The 16462-nt window shown below is 40.4% G+C and overlaps 1 protein-coding gene across 1 annotated transcript in view; it reads left to right on the top strand.

Annotated features, from left to right (window-relative positions):
- LOC109965298 (uncharacterized) overlaps window positions 1–16462 on the top strand; it is a 52831-nt gene that overhangs the window by 21788 nt on the left and 14581 nt on the right. Inside the window, exons 8-11 of the mRNA XM_020609202.1 lie at window positions 4208–4315; window positions 4560–4701; window positions 10262–10825; window positions 15581–15625. Of these exons, the coding sequence (XP_020464858.1) occupies window positions 4208–4315; window positions 4560–4701; window positions 10262–10825; window positions 15581–15625 (859 nt within the window). The remainder of the gene's footprint in view (window positions 1–4207; window positions 4316–4559; window positions 4702–10261; window positions 10826–15580; window positions 15626–16462) is intronic.

The following is a 16462-nucleotide window of genomic DNA, read 5'->3' as shown; positions in this document are numbered from 1 at the left end:
TGTGGGGATGCTTTTCTTCAGCAGGGACAGGGAAGCTGGTCAGAGTTGATGGAAAGATGAATGGAGCTAAATACAGGGCGATCCTGGAAGAAAACCTGTTAGAAGCTGCAAAAGACTTGGGACTGGGGCGGAGGTTCACCTTCCAGCAGGACAACGACCCTAAACATACAGCTAGAGCTACAATGGAATGGTTTAGATCAAAGTATATTCATGTGTTAGAATGGCCCAGTCAAAGCCCAGACCTAAATTCTATTGAGAATCTGTGGTAAGACTTGAAAATTGCTGTTCACAGATGCTCTCCATCCAATCTGACTGAACTGGAGTCTCTAGATGTGCAAAGCTGGTAGAGACATACCCCAAAAGACTTGCAGCTGTAATTGCAGCAAAAGGTGCTTCAACAAAGTATTGACTCAAGGGGGCTGAATACATATGCACATCACACTTTTCAGATTTTTATTTTAAAAAGATCTTGAACACCATGTATCATTTTCTTTCCACTTCACAATTATGCAATACTTTTGAGTTGGTCTATCACATAAAATCCCAATAAAATACATTTAAATTTGTGGTTGTAATGTGACAAAATGTGGAAAAATTCAAGGGGTATGAATACTTTTGCAAGGCACTGAATATATATATGTACAGGTCTGTTTATAAGTACTCTGCCCTTTTTTTATTATCTCTTTCCTAATGCACATTCCCTTGTTTGTTGACATGTATGTAAACATTGAGAGCCGCTGTATCAGAGTCATGTGTCCGACACACCTGGCCAATAAAGCTGATTTTGATTCTAACTTAAAATGGGCTAGATTGAAGGTGAAGCCAGAGAAATCATCGAGCATTTCAATAGTGAAAGGTGTGCTGTTGGATAAAAGGTTTTGTATAAATAATTAACAGATTCCAACAGTGTTAGAGAAACCAGTCAAAGGTTTAGGTGGCATGATGCAGCTCTTAGTAATAAAGAGCAGATTCAGTACTTGAGACAGCATAGAGGTGTCGGGCCTCCTAGGCAAACTCAAACTGGTGCCTGTAGTTTGGTCTCTTGCTGCAATTGTTATGGCCACTGACAGGTTATGATGTACCAATTTCTAAGGTAGAGAAGCTAGAGAGAACATTTAGCACATACATTAGGAAGTGGCTGTGAGCATGGCCTTATGCAGAAAGAGGGATTTTGGAGGTCCATGTAACCAGTTTAACAGAGAATTTTAAATGCTCTAAGGCTAGAATGGAGAGGAAGTGGAACCCGAAAGAGGTAGTGCTACAGGCTCAGGCAGCGCTTAAACATAAGGATATTGTAGGGCAGGTACGGCAGGGACGTGGTGGTTTTGGTTTAAGCACATCACAACCTTCTTGGAACAAAGCAGCAGCAACTGACAGTAGGAAGATGGTTATTGAGGAAATCAGGAGGCAGGAAGAGGCTGGTAGATGCTCACAGGCAGTCTCCCACGCTCAGCAGAGACAGTGGATGAGATTGGAAGAAACTTAGTTGGAAGTAAATGTGGGACATGAAAGCAGGAAGGATTAGATTCATTCTAGGCACAATTTATGATGTACTTCCTTCTCCCCAAAATCTGAACCGATGGTTGGGTGAGGACCAAAATGCCCCTTGTGTTCAGGTGTAGCTCTACTTCGGTATCCTCTCAGGGTGTACAACAAGCCTGGCTCAAGGACGAAACACCTGGAGACATGAGCAAGTGTTGAAAGGTTTAGCAGCAGCTATTGAAAGTAGGCGCTAGAAGTAAACTCAGTGGACGAGAAGAAAAAACAAGGGGATTTTGTTCATTTGGGAGGGTGAAAAAGTCAGGAAGCAAGTCGGTTTGAACAGCCAGGATGCAGGCCAGCTAAAGGCATGGAGAGATTGGCAAATTAAAGTCGATTTAGGGAATCAGCTCATAGGTCTTGGGGAGATAGTTAGCACTAACCTCATACCAGACCTTGTGTTGTGATCAGAAGCACAGCAGACTCTGTATTTTGTTGAGTTTACAGTTCCCTGGGAGGATGCTGTAAATGCAGCTTATGAGAGGAAGAAACTGAAATACACAGAATTAGCCATGGAGGCAGAGGAGCATGGCTGGAAAGCTAAAGTCCACCCCGTGGAGGTTGTAGGGGATTTGTAGCCAAGTCTCTCTTGTAGGTGAGTTAGGCAAAAAAGGGCAGAGCCTAAGACGGGTAATTAGGAATCTAGCTGATAGCACGCAAGGTCCAGTCAGTGGCTCTGGAGCAGAAGAAAGGTATGAATGGGGTTAAAAATAGGTAAGTGATTTATAAATGGCAGCATATATGAGTATTAGGCCTGTTAAGCTGAAGTAAACTAGCACAAGAGGACAGACTTAGTAAAAGTGTTTGATACATGCAGCAAGCTTGAGGCCTACTTCCTGGTGTTAGCATGGGCAAGCTAACACGAGGGCATAGTAGAATTTGACTGGTTTGTTGGAATGAATACTAACACAGGGTGGTTTCTGATGCAGTATAAAAGGAAGCAGACGTCTGGCTAGTTATCTGGTGAGCTATCTGAAACATTTTGTGAGTTATTTTAAATGTGTGGTGGCTAGAACAGCAGTTGAAATTTTTGATAGTCCTAGTCACTGTTTGGTAACAGTTATCCTAAATTAGTCTGAGTAGATGAAGGGCTGTGTTGGGTGTATGGATGCAGGCAAAGAGGGGGGTGATTCTGGGACACTGGAACACATTGTTGAGCCTTCTCGGTGTCGTGGGCCCAACTCAAAAAAAACACCAGTTAGTGAGAGGGTGCCCACCTGATGACCCTGTAGACTTGTCTTCACTCCTACACTTACCCCATACCCCATCCTAAGTGGTATGATGCCTGTGTCATTCCAAGATGTTTATACTTGCATAGTATTGTTTGTACAGATGAATGTGGTACCTTTTAGGTATTTGAAAATGAAAAAAGGATGAATTAGGCTGGTGGAGATCCACAAGTTATCTGGTGAGCTATCTGAAACATTTTGTGAGTTATTTTAAATGTGTGGTGGCTAGAACAGCAGTTGAAATTTTTGATAGTCCTAGTCACTGTTTGGTAACAGTTATCCTAAATTAGTCTGAGTAGATGAAGGGCTGTGTTGGGTGTATGGATGCAGGCAAAGAGGGGGGTGATTCTGGGACACTGGAACACATTGTTGAGCCTTCTCGGTGTCGTGGGCCCAACTCAAAAAAAACACCAGTTAGTGAGAGGGTGCCCACCTGATGACCCTGTAGACTTGTCTTCACTCCTACACTTACCCCATACCCCATCCTAAGTGGTATGATGCCTGTGTCATTCCAAGATGTTTATACTTGCATAGTATTGTTTGTACAGATGAATGTGGTACCTTTTAGGTATTTGAAAATGAAAAAAGGATGAATTAGGCTGGTGGAGATCCACAGTTTTTTTTCTGAGGTCTTGGCTGATTTCTTTAGATTTTCCTATGATGTCAAACAAAGAGGTACTGAGTTTGAAGGTAGGCCTTAAAATACATCCACAGGTGCACCTCCTGTTGACCCAAATGATGCCAGTTTAGCTCATCGGAAACTTCTAAAGCCATGACATCATTTTGTTGAATTTTCCAAGCTGTTTAAAGGCCAAGTCAACTGAGTGCGTGTAAACTTCTGACCCACTGGAGTTTTCATGTAGTCAGTTATAAGTGAAATAATCTGTCTGTAAACAACTGCTGGAAAAAGTACTTATATGTCCTAACTTGCCAAAACGGGAGTTTGTTAACATGACATCTGTGGAGTGGTTAAAAAAATCTGTTTTACTGACTTCAACCTAAGTGTATGTAAACTTCTGACTTCAACTGTAAATGTTTTATATGCATTGTGATTGTACAGTAATATTCCCACATTTTAACCTGTTGATCCCTGGGCTAGTTATTAGTTGAGTACCCAGGTTCTCTCTATATATACACTACATATTATTATGAAGGGTTGAAAACATAACCAAAATGACAGTTGGCTATTACTTATCTTGACATTTTTATAATCCTACTACATCTTTCTTAGTTTAAAACAGTTTCCTGAGTGGTAGCTTCATGATTATTTTACTTTGATGGGTGAATATCTTGAGCTTGTTTAGCATAGGACTGAATTTTTCCATTGTCTCTATATTGCCACGCATGCTTTTTTGCCTATGTTAAATTTTTTTTTAGTTGATGTTTCACTATATCATTATATGCAGTTCCATTCTCTGCACTCTTTGCTCTGATTCCAGGTCAATTTACAGACTCTGAAACCATTCACTGCCTTTGGCCAGTACTTCTGCGCCAAGTCCTTTGCCATTCTGGCCACCTACCGAGAGGCCATCTTCCTGTCGCTGCAGGTCTGTGTGTTTCTCTACATCTTCTGATATAAACATGACATAAAAGTGCCATCATGTTAACTACTGTACCTCAACACAGTATGTAGAGATAAGCATTCCTGTTTTTTAAAATTATTTATCTGACTCAGTAACCTGGGACGGCTGACTCAGTTTCTACCCATATGCTTATAAACAGAATGAAGCCTGAACTTAGAAAGTGTTCATTTGTTTCCGTAAATTTGTCTTCCCGCTTGTCGTCTGTCAGGCAGCAGCATTTCGTTGTAAGAAACAGTTTTCTGCACTGTTTGAGGATGGAGATGAGCTGCTGAAGCAGATGTTAGACTGGGCCTTTGGAGGCTTTCAACCCACAGGGCCAGGCGGACTCAAACCAACGACTTCCATAAATGGTATGAAGATCAGATTAGGAGCTTGAATAAATTTAGTCATTACTTTCATACATCAGTGGGAAGTATTATCATTATTAGCAAAGAGATGATGGACTAGAGAGCTCAGGACATCACCTACAGTTTTGACACCTGAATTTGATTTTGTTTTAGTCTTAGTCTTTTGAAAAAAATGCATTAGATTTAGTCAAATTTTACTCTTGATTTTTTTTGTTAGTTTTAGTCTAGTTCTAGTCAATAAAAAGTAAATATATTTTAGTCGAGTTTTCACCATTTTTATCATGTATTTTTAATATTTACTCTATCTTCTTTATCTTTGTTGTATGCAATTAGCATGGTTACACATGTTGTTCCGGTCTATCCTGAGGTTTGTGGAAAACAGTGTTTAATCACATGATGTCCCTCTGCTCTGCAGAATTAGACTCACTCACATTAGTACAAAAATCCTCTTCACTTGGTTCAACTCAAAAGGTGAAGCTAAATCATCAGATACCATTAAAACAGTGAGATTTCTGCAGGGAGCACTGAGAATGATTTATGGTTGACTGCCCACATTAATCCTGTAACTAACTATTGAGGAGCAACGCAAAAGCTTGAAGGCATGTTAATGTTACATCTGCATCCACAGCATTTCATGTTAAAGTATTATACTATTTCATATGGTGTACTATCCCAGCATTGTTTTTTTGTAATTCTCTGGATTGTTGATGAAGATGGTTCATGTACCCCTTTCTTTCAAGAAGCACTAACTCCAGATGACAGACAGAATGTTACTGAATGTAAGATGGTAGCTTATCAGCAGCAGTGAAACACATCATGCAATTCAGCTCCTGGACAAGAGATTTTTTTTTTTGGGCTTGTGAAGGAAACAGAGAGAACCAGGAAAAAATACAAGAAACAGCAAGAGAGGCAGGCTGGAGGAGAGAGAAAAATTCTTAAAATGCTATGGCAGAATGCATAAAGTAGAAAGTTAAGCTTTTAATAAGTAAGGATAAGCATAAGATGATTTATGTGTGTGTTTTGTTTGAAATAATCATTGGTTGAATGTGTAAGAATAAAAGATAAATTATTCTAAAAGTGATTTTACATATAAAATCTAAGTCACAAAGAGTGAAAGATGCTGAATCATAGACAAAGGGGAAGTAAGACACACACTCCCGATTTTTCAAGTTTTCCCACTTACAGAGAATGGACAGTTCTGTAATTTTCATCGTAGGTACACCTCAACTGTGAGAGACAGAATCTACAAAAAAAACTCCAGAAAATTACATTTAGATTTTTAAATAATTTATTTCCATTTTATTGCATGAAATAAGTATTTGATCACCTACCAACCAGCAAGAATTCTGGCTCTCACAGACCTGTTAGTTTGTCTTTAAGAAGCCCTCCTATCCTCCACTCATTGCCTGTATTAATTGCACCTGTTTGAACTCGTTACCTGTATAAAAGACACCTGTCCACACACTCAATCTATCAGACTCCAACTTCTCCACTATGGGCAAGACCAAAGAGCTGTCTAAGGACACTAGGGGCAAAATTGTAGACCTGCACAAGGCTGGGATGGGCTTAGATGGGATTAGAAAATGGAAGAAATTCAAGATGACTGTCAATCTCCCTCGGACTGGGGCTCCATGCAAGATCTCGCCTCGTGGAGTATCAGTGATCCTGAGAAAGGTGAGGGATCAGCCTAGAACTACACGGGAGGACCTGGTCAATGACCTGAAGAGAGCTGGGACCACATTCTCAACGGTTACCATTAGTAACACACTACACCGTCATGGCTTAAAATCCTGCAGCGCACGCAAAGTCTCTCTGCTCAAGCCAGCACATGTCCAGGCCCATCTGAAGTTTGCCAAAGACCATCTGGAGGATCCAGAGGAGGCATGGGAGAAGGTCGTGGTCAGATGAGACCAAAATAGAACTTTTTGGTATAAACTCCACTTGCCGTGTTTGGAGGAAGGAGGATGAGTACAATCCCAAGGACACCATCCCAACTGTGAAGCATGGGGGTGGAAACATCATGCTTTGGGGTTGCTTTTCTGCAAAGGGGACAGGACGACTGCACCGTATTGAAGAGAGGATGGATGGGGCCATGTAGTGCGAGATTTTGGGCAACAACCTCCTTCCCTCAATAAGAGCATTGAAGATGGGTCGTGGCTGGGTCTTCCAGCATGACAATGACCCCAAACACACAGCCCCAAGCACACAGCCAGGGCAACTAAGGCGTGGCTCCATAAGAAGCATTTCAAGGTCCTGGAGTGGCCTAGCCAGTCTCCAGACCTGAACCCAATAGAAAATCTATGGAGGGAGCTGAAACTCCGTGTTGCCCAGTGACAGTCCCAAAACCTGAAAGATCTGGAGAAGACCTGTATGGAGGAGTGGGCCAAAATCCCTGCTGCAGTGTGTGCAAACCTGGTCAAGAACTACAGGAAACGTCTCACCTCTGTAATTGTAAACAAAGGTTTCGGTACCAAATATTAAGTTCTATGTTTCTATTGTATCAAATACTTATTTCATGCAATAAAATGGAAATTTTTTAAAAATCTAACAATGTGATTTTCTAGATTTTTTTTTTTTGTAGATTCTGTCTCTCACAGTTGAGGTGTAACTACAATGAAAATTACAGATCTGTCCATTCTCTGTAAGTTGGAAAACTTGAAAAATCGGGAGTGTATCAAATACTTATTTGCACCACTGTATGTGACAAAAGAAATAAGAACAGACACTGAGTTTGATAAAATGATGGTTTTATGCCAAAATTAAAGATTTGGTTGATAATTACTGTTTGATCAATGTCTAATCAATAATAATCAATGTTTAGTTAAGTACTGTATTCAAAATATGGAAGATCCGTTTTAATTTTAAGGCATTGATAGTTTTGTGTAAAACCAGTGTGTAATTCTGAGTGTTTAGTTAAAAGCAATGAGATTTTTTGTATTTCAATCTGAAGTGAGTTTTCTGAATTTTCATTAGATATAAGGATGATTTACTTTTCTGAGAAAGGAGAAGTAGAATCTGGAGCTGAATCACAGTGTGGTGGAGGCCAGTTACGGGCAGTGGACTTGATCTTTGACAGTAAAAAGTATGCAGTAGTTCTGAAGAATACGACTTTGCACACCAAATAAAGTATTAACTACAAACTGCGGCATCTGGTTCGATGAGAGGACTTAGTATTTTATACAAAATATCCAGCTGTTTACTTATCACATAATACAAACTGCCATTTGAATTTCCTATCCTTAATAACATCTTATGTCAACTAGATACTGTGCAAAGCAAATATGGTCTTAAGTGGCCAGTGTCATGGCTTTTATTGGTTATTTCAGACAAAATGTAACACTTCCTCAAAGAGCCAGAGTGTACTGGTTTATAAAAATTTCTCAGTACAGTAACATCTGAGGGTATAAGGAGGTAGCTGCCACTATAACTGCAGGTTGTTGTTATTTGGGAGGTTTTGGGGTCTTATCCTGAATTAATAACATGAAAGAGGGAGGTCTGCAGGGAACTCGGTTTGCAGGTTCATGGTAGTCAACTACTGAGTGAATATCTCCATCATAAAATCTCAAGCAGTGTTTGGAGCTTTAATATGTTTCAAATATGCCACCTTAGTGTGAGAGGTTAAGCTTTATTCCTATGTCCAGGGGTTAACATATCGTGGCCTTCATACAAATTTGTTCTGGCTGTCTTGGGGTTGTTTGGCTTCACTTAGCGTAACGTTGGTCATCCTGGATAACTGGTACCATGAAGCCGGTTATCAACTAGCTCTGTTAAGTTAAGTTGGGATTTTCCTATTACACAAACAAGTGTGTTCATGTTAAAGAGGCGGAGCTGTTAGTTAGAGGCAACATCACTAGCACCATGAATGAAGTATGGAATAGAATATGAGATAGAGCAGTGACTGACACCTGTGGGGAAAGCCAGAGCAAAAGTTATGGCAAGTGAACTGTGAACAATAAACTATGGTCGCATACAGTAACTACAATAAAATAAGAAGCTTTTTAATTAGAAGTAACTTTAAAATATTAAGGAAAGACTAATAATAGCTATACCATACATTAGCACAGTATTATCATAAGGGTCTTATTGAGTGAGCATTTTATTCCACTGTCTGATGATGAAGAAACTATTGTGAATACGTATGTTAGTAAAAAATCGACATTTATTGCAGCCAGAGCAAGGAGGAGAGGACAGTGGAGAGGAGTTAAACCTAAAGTCAGATGCTCATTTATAATTATGGGAAATATTATATAAATATATATAAAATAAGATCACCACAGGGTCTCCTCATGCTATTCTGAGCAGCAGAAATGGAAACATCATGAAATTCAGTTGGGAACCAAATAATCTTTGTGCATTTAAAACAGTATTGATCATCATGGAGGTTGTAGATCCCCTCAGTTTGTTAGAAACTCTGCTTTAAACCAGAGTGATCCATGACTGCTCTATCAATATCTATTTAATAGCCTACTTATCACATTAATGTAGACTCTCTCCCTGTCATGATCCAGTAGGAATAATCACTCAGTTTGTCTAGTGATCTGATTCAGGCAGTTGACAGGTTTGGATTCAATCCTCTGAAGTTAACCTGCTCCAGAGCAGGTTAGCCATGCAGTATATAGTAAGTTACCATGTTGTTGTAGCCTGATTAATAGTTAGCCTCATTGTACCGGAAAACCTGAGCTGAACCCAGTATTAACTGGATAAGCCACTAATCTCGTTTCATGTTACAGACCCGTGGTCATTATGTTAATTCATGTCTGTCTGTCCTTCACATTATTGTTTACTTTTTTATTCATTGTCGAAAAATGTAAAACATTTTGTCATAGTTCTCGTTAACAACTGTTAGTTTTTATTTTGTTTTAGTCTCGTTTTTGTCCTGATGAAAAGGGCATCAAAGAATACTTTGTGTCATAGTTTTCACTGACGAAATTACTACTGCCTACAAGCTATGATGTGTTCCACTGGCTTCTGTAATTCAGTAGAACTGGAAGACCAAAAATGCTCCGTTCCAGGTTCTAGGGCGAATGACTACAGCACTCTATAAACCTATACATTTCTCTTTTGTAATTTTACCATCATAGTCAACCTTTCTATTGCATAGACATACTGTATTTCATATATTATATTGGGCTATTATTCCTGGTGCCTTATTCCTTGTATGTCTGGATGACCATTTCCTAGACAGGGTTTGTATTTTTTGCTTGCTATCAATAAGATACTTAGAGTAGCTGTAGAGGCTGTCCCTGGTAGGCTAGTGGTTAAGGTGCAGCGCTCTCGCTGCGGCGCCCTGGTTCGAATCCAGGTTGCATCAGGAAGGGCATCAGGCGTAAAACATGTGCCAAATGTCAACATGCGAGTCGTCAGTGTAATGATTCGCTGTGGCGACTCCTAAACGGGAAAAGCCGAAAGTGACTTTCTTTACTTAGAGTAGATGTATGATTAGATGCTGTTAGACCTAAATATATAACTAAAACATCAGAGAAAATGGTAGTTTTAAATATATTCTCTATTCATTTCTGGATTTCTTGCCAATGTGTACATATATGACTGTCTCCTTTTCCAGGTGTTACTAAAACAAACGAAAGGCCACAGATGAAGAAGCAGCTCTTCCCAAAAGCCACCTCTTCTCCTCAGTCCTTCAACTCCGCCAGCCCTGTGAGCAGCAAAAGCAACATCAGCAGCAAGATGAAACATGTGACCATTTCATTGGACAAACTATCACATGACATAATAGAAAAGTCCTCTCTCAATGGCAGAGGTGGAAAAACTGCATGGAAAGAACGATTTGATTTAACAGGAAAAGGCACCAAAGGAGTCAGGAAGGAGAAGGGATCCAGAGGAGGATGGGCAGCAGAGCCAGGAAAAGAAGGGAACAGAGGATGGGAAGGAGAGAAAGATCAATGGGGAGAAGGATGGGAGAAGGTGAAAGGAGGGTGGGGAAGAGGGAAGGGAAAAGGAGGGTGGAAAGGTGGGAGGAATCAAAATAAGAAATGGAGCCTGTTGGATGGATATGATGATGACATGTCACCAGACTTTGTGCCGCCCAAGAAGAGGACCTTGACCAAAACATACAGCAAAGGCAACCAGGAGCCTAGTGTCTACACCCAGCCGGACCAAAAACTCAGAGGTATGAAGCAAAATTTGATCATTTATTCATCAGTTTAATTATTCAAACACATTTACACAGATGGAGGATTTCATTTCAAATCGATTAATCCTAAATTTTCAAATCACTGCGAAGCAAATCAAATCACTAGGAGGTAAACAAGGTATGCAAATGTACAAAATGGGTCTGCATTTTTGTGGTGGTTGTCCTTAAGATAATACAGTTGAAGTCAGAAGTTTACATACACTTACTGTAGGTTGAAGTCAATAAAACTTATTTTTTTAAAATCACTCCACAGATTGTCATTTTAACAAACTCCTGTTTCGGCAAGTTGGTTAGGGCACTTATACCATTCCACCAGTTGTTCACAGATAGATTATTTCACTTATACAGTGGTGTGAAAAAGTGTTTGCCCCCTTACTGATTTCTTATCTTTTTGCATGTTTGTCACACTGTAATGTTTCAGATCGTCAAACAAATTTATATATTAGTCAAAGATAACACAAGTAAACACATCATGCAGTTTTTAAATGAAGGTTTTTATTATTAAGGGAAAACAAAATCCAAAACTATATAGCCCTGTGTGAACAAGTGTTTGCCCCCCTGTCAAAACACTGGTTTATCGCACCTGAGTTCAATTTCTCTAGCCACACCCAGGCCTGATTACTGCCACACCTGTTCGCAATCAAGAAATCACTTAAATAGGACCTGCCTGACAAAGTGAAGTAGACCAAAAGATCCTCAAAAGCTAGACATCATGCCGAGATCCAAAGAAATTCAAAACCAAATGAGAAAGAGAATAATTGAGCTCTATCAGTTTGGAAAAGGTTATAAAGCCATTTCTAAAGCTTTGGGACTGCAGCGAACCACAGTGAGAGCCATTATCCACAAATGGCGAAAACATGGAACAGTGGAGAACCTTCCCAGGAGTGGCCGGCCGACCAAAATTACCCCAAGAGCGCAGCGACAACTCATCCAAGAGGTCACAAAAGACCCCACAACAACATCCAAAGAACTGCAGGCCTCACTTGCCTCAGTTAAGGTGAGTGTTCATGACTCCACCATAAGAAAGAGACTGGGCAAAAATGGTTTGCATGGCAGAGTTCCAAGACGAAAACCACTGCTGAGCAAAAAGAACATAAAGGCTCGTCTCAGTTTTGCCAGAAAACATCTTGATGATCCCCAAGACTTTTGGGATAATACTCTGTGGACAGACGAGACAAAAGTTGAACTTTTTGGAAGGTGTGTGTCCCATTATGTGTGGCGTAAAAGTAACACCGCATTTCAGAAAAAGAACATCATACCAACAGTAAAATATGGTGGTGGTAGTGTGATGGTCTGGGGCTGTTTTGCTGCTTCAGGCCCTGGAAGACATGCTGTGATAAGTGGAACCATGAATTCTGCTGTGTACCAAAATATCCTGAAGGAGAATGTCCGGCCATCCGTTTGTGACCTCAAGCTGAAGCGAACTTGGGTTCTGCAGCAGGACAATGATCCAAAGCACACCAGCAAGTCCACTTCTGAATGGCTGAAGAAAAACAAAATGAAGACTTTGGAGTGGCCTAGTCAAAGTCCTGACCTGAATCCAATTGAGATGCTGTGGCATGACCTTAAAAAGGCAGTTCATGCCCGAAAACCTTCCAATGTGGCTGACTTACAACAATTCTGCCAAGATGAGTGGGCCAAAATTCCTCCACAGCGCTGTGGCAGACTCATGGCAAGTTATCGAAAACGCTTGATTGCAGTTGTTGCTGCTAAGGGTGGCCCAACCAGTTATTAGGTTTAGGGGGCAAACACTTATTCACACAGGGCTTTGTAGTTTTGGATTTTGTTTTCCCTTAATAATAAAAACCTTCATTTAAAAACTGCATGATGTGTTTACTTGTGTTATCTTTGACTAATATATAAATTTGTTTGACGATCTGAAACATTACAGTGTGACAAACATGCAAAAAGATAAGAAATCAGTAAGGGGGCAAACACTTTTTCACACCACTGTAATTCACTACATCACAATTCCAGTGGGTCTGAAGTTTACATAAACCGAGTTGACTGGGCCTTTAAACAGCCTTGAAAATTCCAGAAAATTATGTCATGGCTTTAGATGCTTCTGATTGGCTGACATAATTTGAGTCAATAGGTGGTGCACATGTGGATGTATTTTAAGGCTTATCTTCAAACTCGGTACCTCTGTTTGACATCATGGGGTAATTTCAAGAAATCAGCCAAGACCTTAGAATAAAACTGTGGACCTCCACAAGCCTGATTCATCCAAGGAACAATTTGCAAATGTCTGAAGGTACCGAGATTCTATATCCACTTAAAATGAGTCCGACATCAACATAACCTGCTGCTCAGCAAGAAGACACCAGTGCTCCAAGACTGCCATAAAAAAGGCAGACTACAGTGTGCAGTTGCATATGGAGTCAAAGATCTGACTTTCTGGACAAATGTACTCTTGTCTGGTGAAACAAACATTTTATTGTTTGGCCATAATGACCATTGTTATGTCTGGAGGAAAAAGGGGGAGGCCTGCAAGCCAAAGAACACCATCCCAACCATGAAGCACGGGGGTAGCAGCACCATGTGGGGCTGCTTTGCTGCAGGAGGGACTGGGACACTTCACAAAACAAATGGCATCATGAGGAAGGAAGATTATGTGGATATATTTAAGCAACATCTCAAGACATCAGCCAGGAAGTTACAGCTTGGTCACAAATGGCTCTTCCAAATGGACAATGAGCCCAAGCAGACTTCCAAATTTGTGGCACAGTGGCTTGAGGACAACAAAGTCAAGGTACTAGAGAGGCCATCACAAAGCCCTGACCTCAGTCCAGTAGAAAATTTGTGGGCAGAACTGAAAAAGCGTGTGAACAAGGAGGCCTCCAACCCTGACTCAGTTCCACCAGTTCTGTCTGAATGGACTAAAATTCCAGCAACTTATTGTAAGGGGCTTGTGGAAGGCATCCTGAAAGGTTTGACCCAAGTTAAACCATTTACAGGCAATGCTACCAAATACTGAGTGAATCTATGTAAACTTCTGACCTACTGGGAATGTGATGAGAAAAATAAAAGCTGAGATAAATCTTTTTCTCTGCTATTATTCTGACATTTCACATTCTTAAAATAAAGTAGTGATCCTACTTCCTAGACAGGGAATGTTTATAGGGTTAAATGTCAGGAGTTGTGAAAAACTGAATTTAGAGTATTTGGCTCAGGTGTATGTAAACTTCTGACTCCAACTGTACCTAAACATTTAATTGATTTTTTTTTACAGTCTAATGTATAAAGCAGTAAGTACATTTTAAATGTTTATTAATGTAAACTATTTGTAGGCTTCTTTTGTGAAGACATAATGTATTATTACAGCAGGCATTTACTGATTTATTTTGCTCGCCATTAGTCACTGCCAAGGCGGCAACTGCTTTCCCTGTGGTCTCTGCTACATCACAATACAGAAATACGGTAAACCCAATAAAGACTAATAATAGCAATAATACCAGCAAAAAGGACAACAACCTACATTATATCTTAGTATACAATGGGACATAACATAAAATTGTCAACGAGCTATATACAACTGTAGTTGTTGGTTGTACAACTAAAATAACATATACATTGAGTGCATTTTTTGACATTAAAATTTCAAGGACTGTAACATGTTCTAGACAAATATATTAGAAGTTCAGAAATGGATAAATTCTTTATCTATTTATACAGCAACCCCCAATTATTGGTACCCATATGAGAAGTCAGTTTTTGACAAACCCATTTATAAACAAATTCTGTCTACTTCCAGCTCCATTATAATCTGTTATAAGCCACTTGGGTAAATGGGAGGCTTAAAATAAAGTGCCTTACTAAGTGTCTTAGTAGCTACTAGCTGTGTACAAAGTAGTAATTTACTTTATTAAAATAAGGCCATCTTTGTAAACAGGAGATGATTAGCATCATGATCTGGAACATAGCTTCGAAAAATCTCAGTTTTAGGGGCCAAATGATGCATTAAATTTTATTATCTTACTTACATATGCATACATGGAGAAATCTTTGTGTTTTTATGGTATTCAGTTTAGGGTATGTGGGAAATATGATTATGCTAACCTCACCAACGTTATTTGACACAGTGGCAATGTTATTAGCCACAATGTGAAGTTTTGTCATTTGTTTATAATGTTATTTTTGTGAAATGTTTATAATGATGTTCTACATGAACATCATTATAAACGGTTTCAGGTCAGATATGTCAGCCATATCCCATTACCTTGTTCAGTCTTCAGGCTAAATGGGTCAGATAATTGCATTCTAAGCTAGTTACTGGGTGCAAATATTTAATACCCGTACTATTACCTGTACTTAAGAACTAATTTGTATTTTGCAAGATGTTTTAATTGAGTAAAGCATAAAAATTCACCTTGTTAACACTTGTGCTGTAAATAGGCTTAGTTTGTAGTGAATAACAGCTGGTGCAACTGGCTTTCTTGGAGCCCTCAATGGGATCTAACCTCAGTTATTTCAGTGAGTCAGCTGCTCAGGCCAACCGATTTTATGCCCATCTGGGAAAATGTGCACAAGTCAGTTGATTTAAAAACAACAAAAGTTGATCAAAGTGCTGTAATTAAAAAGTAAGGTTGAATTAAAAAAATTTTTTTAAATTTATATTGTATGCTCCTTATATTGTGTATATGTTCTGTAAAAAATTGAGTCGAAATGCTGTATAGTAGTTGAATTTGGATTATACAGCATTAACTTTGTTCTTGGTTTCTTTTCTTGCAGAGGAGACCATTCGTAGGATCATGGACATGAAACTGGACATGGAAGGTGAGTGTTTAGGCTTCCATCCATCCATTTTCCTCCGCTTATCCAGAACCGGGTCACGGGGGCAGCAGTCTAAGCAAAGATGCCCAAACTTCCCTCTCTCCAGACACTTCCTCCAGCTCCTCTGGGGGAATTCCAAGGCGTTCCCAGGCCAGCTGAGAGACATTGTCCCTCCAGCGTGTCCTGGGTCTTCCCCGGGGCCTCCTCCTAGTGGGACATGCCTGGAATACCTCCCTAGGAAGGCGCACAAGAGGCATCCGAAACAGATGCTCGAGCCACCGCAGCTGACTCCTCTCAATATGGAGGAGCAGCGGTTCTACTCTGAGCTCCTCCCGGGTGACCGAGCTCCTCACCCTATCTCTGAGGGTGCGCCCGGCAACCCTGCGGAGAAAGCTCATTTCAGCCGCCTGTATCCGGGATCTTGCCCTTTCGGTCATGACCCAAAGCTCATGACCATAGGTGAGAGTCGGAACGTAGATTGACCAGTAAATTGAGAGCTTCGCCTAACAGCTCAGCTCCTTCTTCACCGCAACGGACCGGTACATCAAACGCATTACTGCAGAAGCTGCACCGATCCGCCTGTCAATCTCCCGTTCCATCCTTCCCTCACTCGTGAACAAGACTCCAAGATATTTGAACTCCTCCACTTGAGGCAGGAACTCTCCACCAACCTGAAGGGAACAAGCCACCCTTTTCCGACTGAGAACCATGGCCTCGGATTTGGAGGTGCTGATTCTCATCCCAGCCGCTTCACACTCGGCTGCAAACCGCCCCAGTGCACGCTGGAGGTCCTGGTTTGATGGGGCCAACAGGACAACGTCATCTGCAAAAAGCAGAGAC

This window comes from Monopterus albus, unplaced genomic scaffold (genome assembly GCF_001952655.1).
Source record: "Monopterus albus unplaced genomic scaffold, M_albus_1.0 scaffold98.1, whole genome shotgun sequence".
NCBI classification, from domain to species: domain Eukaryota; kingdom Metazoa; phylum Chordata; class Actinopteri; order Synbranchiformes; family Synbranchidae; genus Monopterus; species Monopterus albus.
The sequence above is the reverse complement of the archived record's forward strand: the minus strand, read 5'-3'. Positions and strand labels throughout refer to the sequence as shown.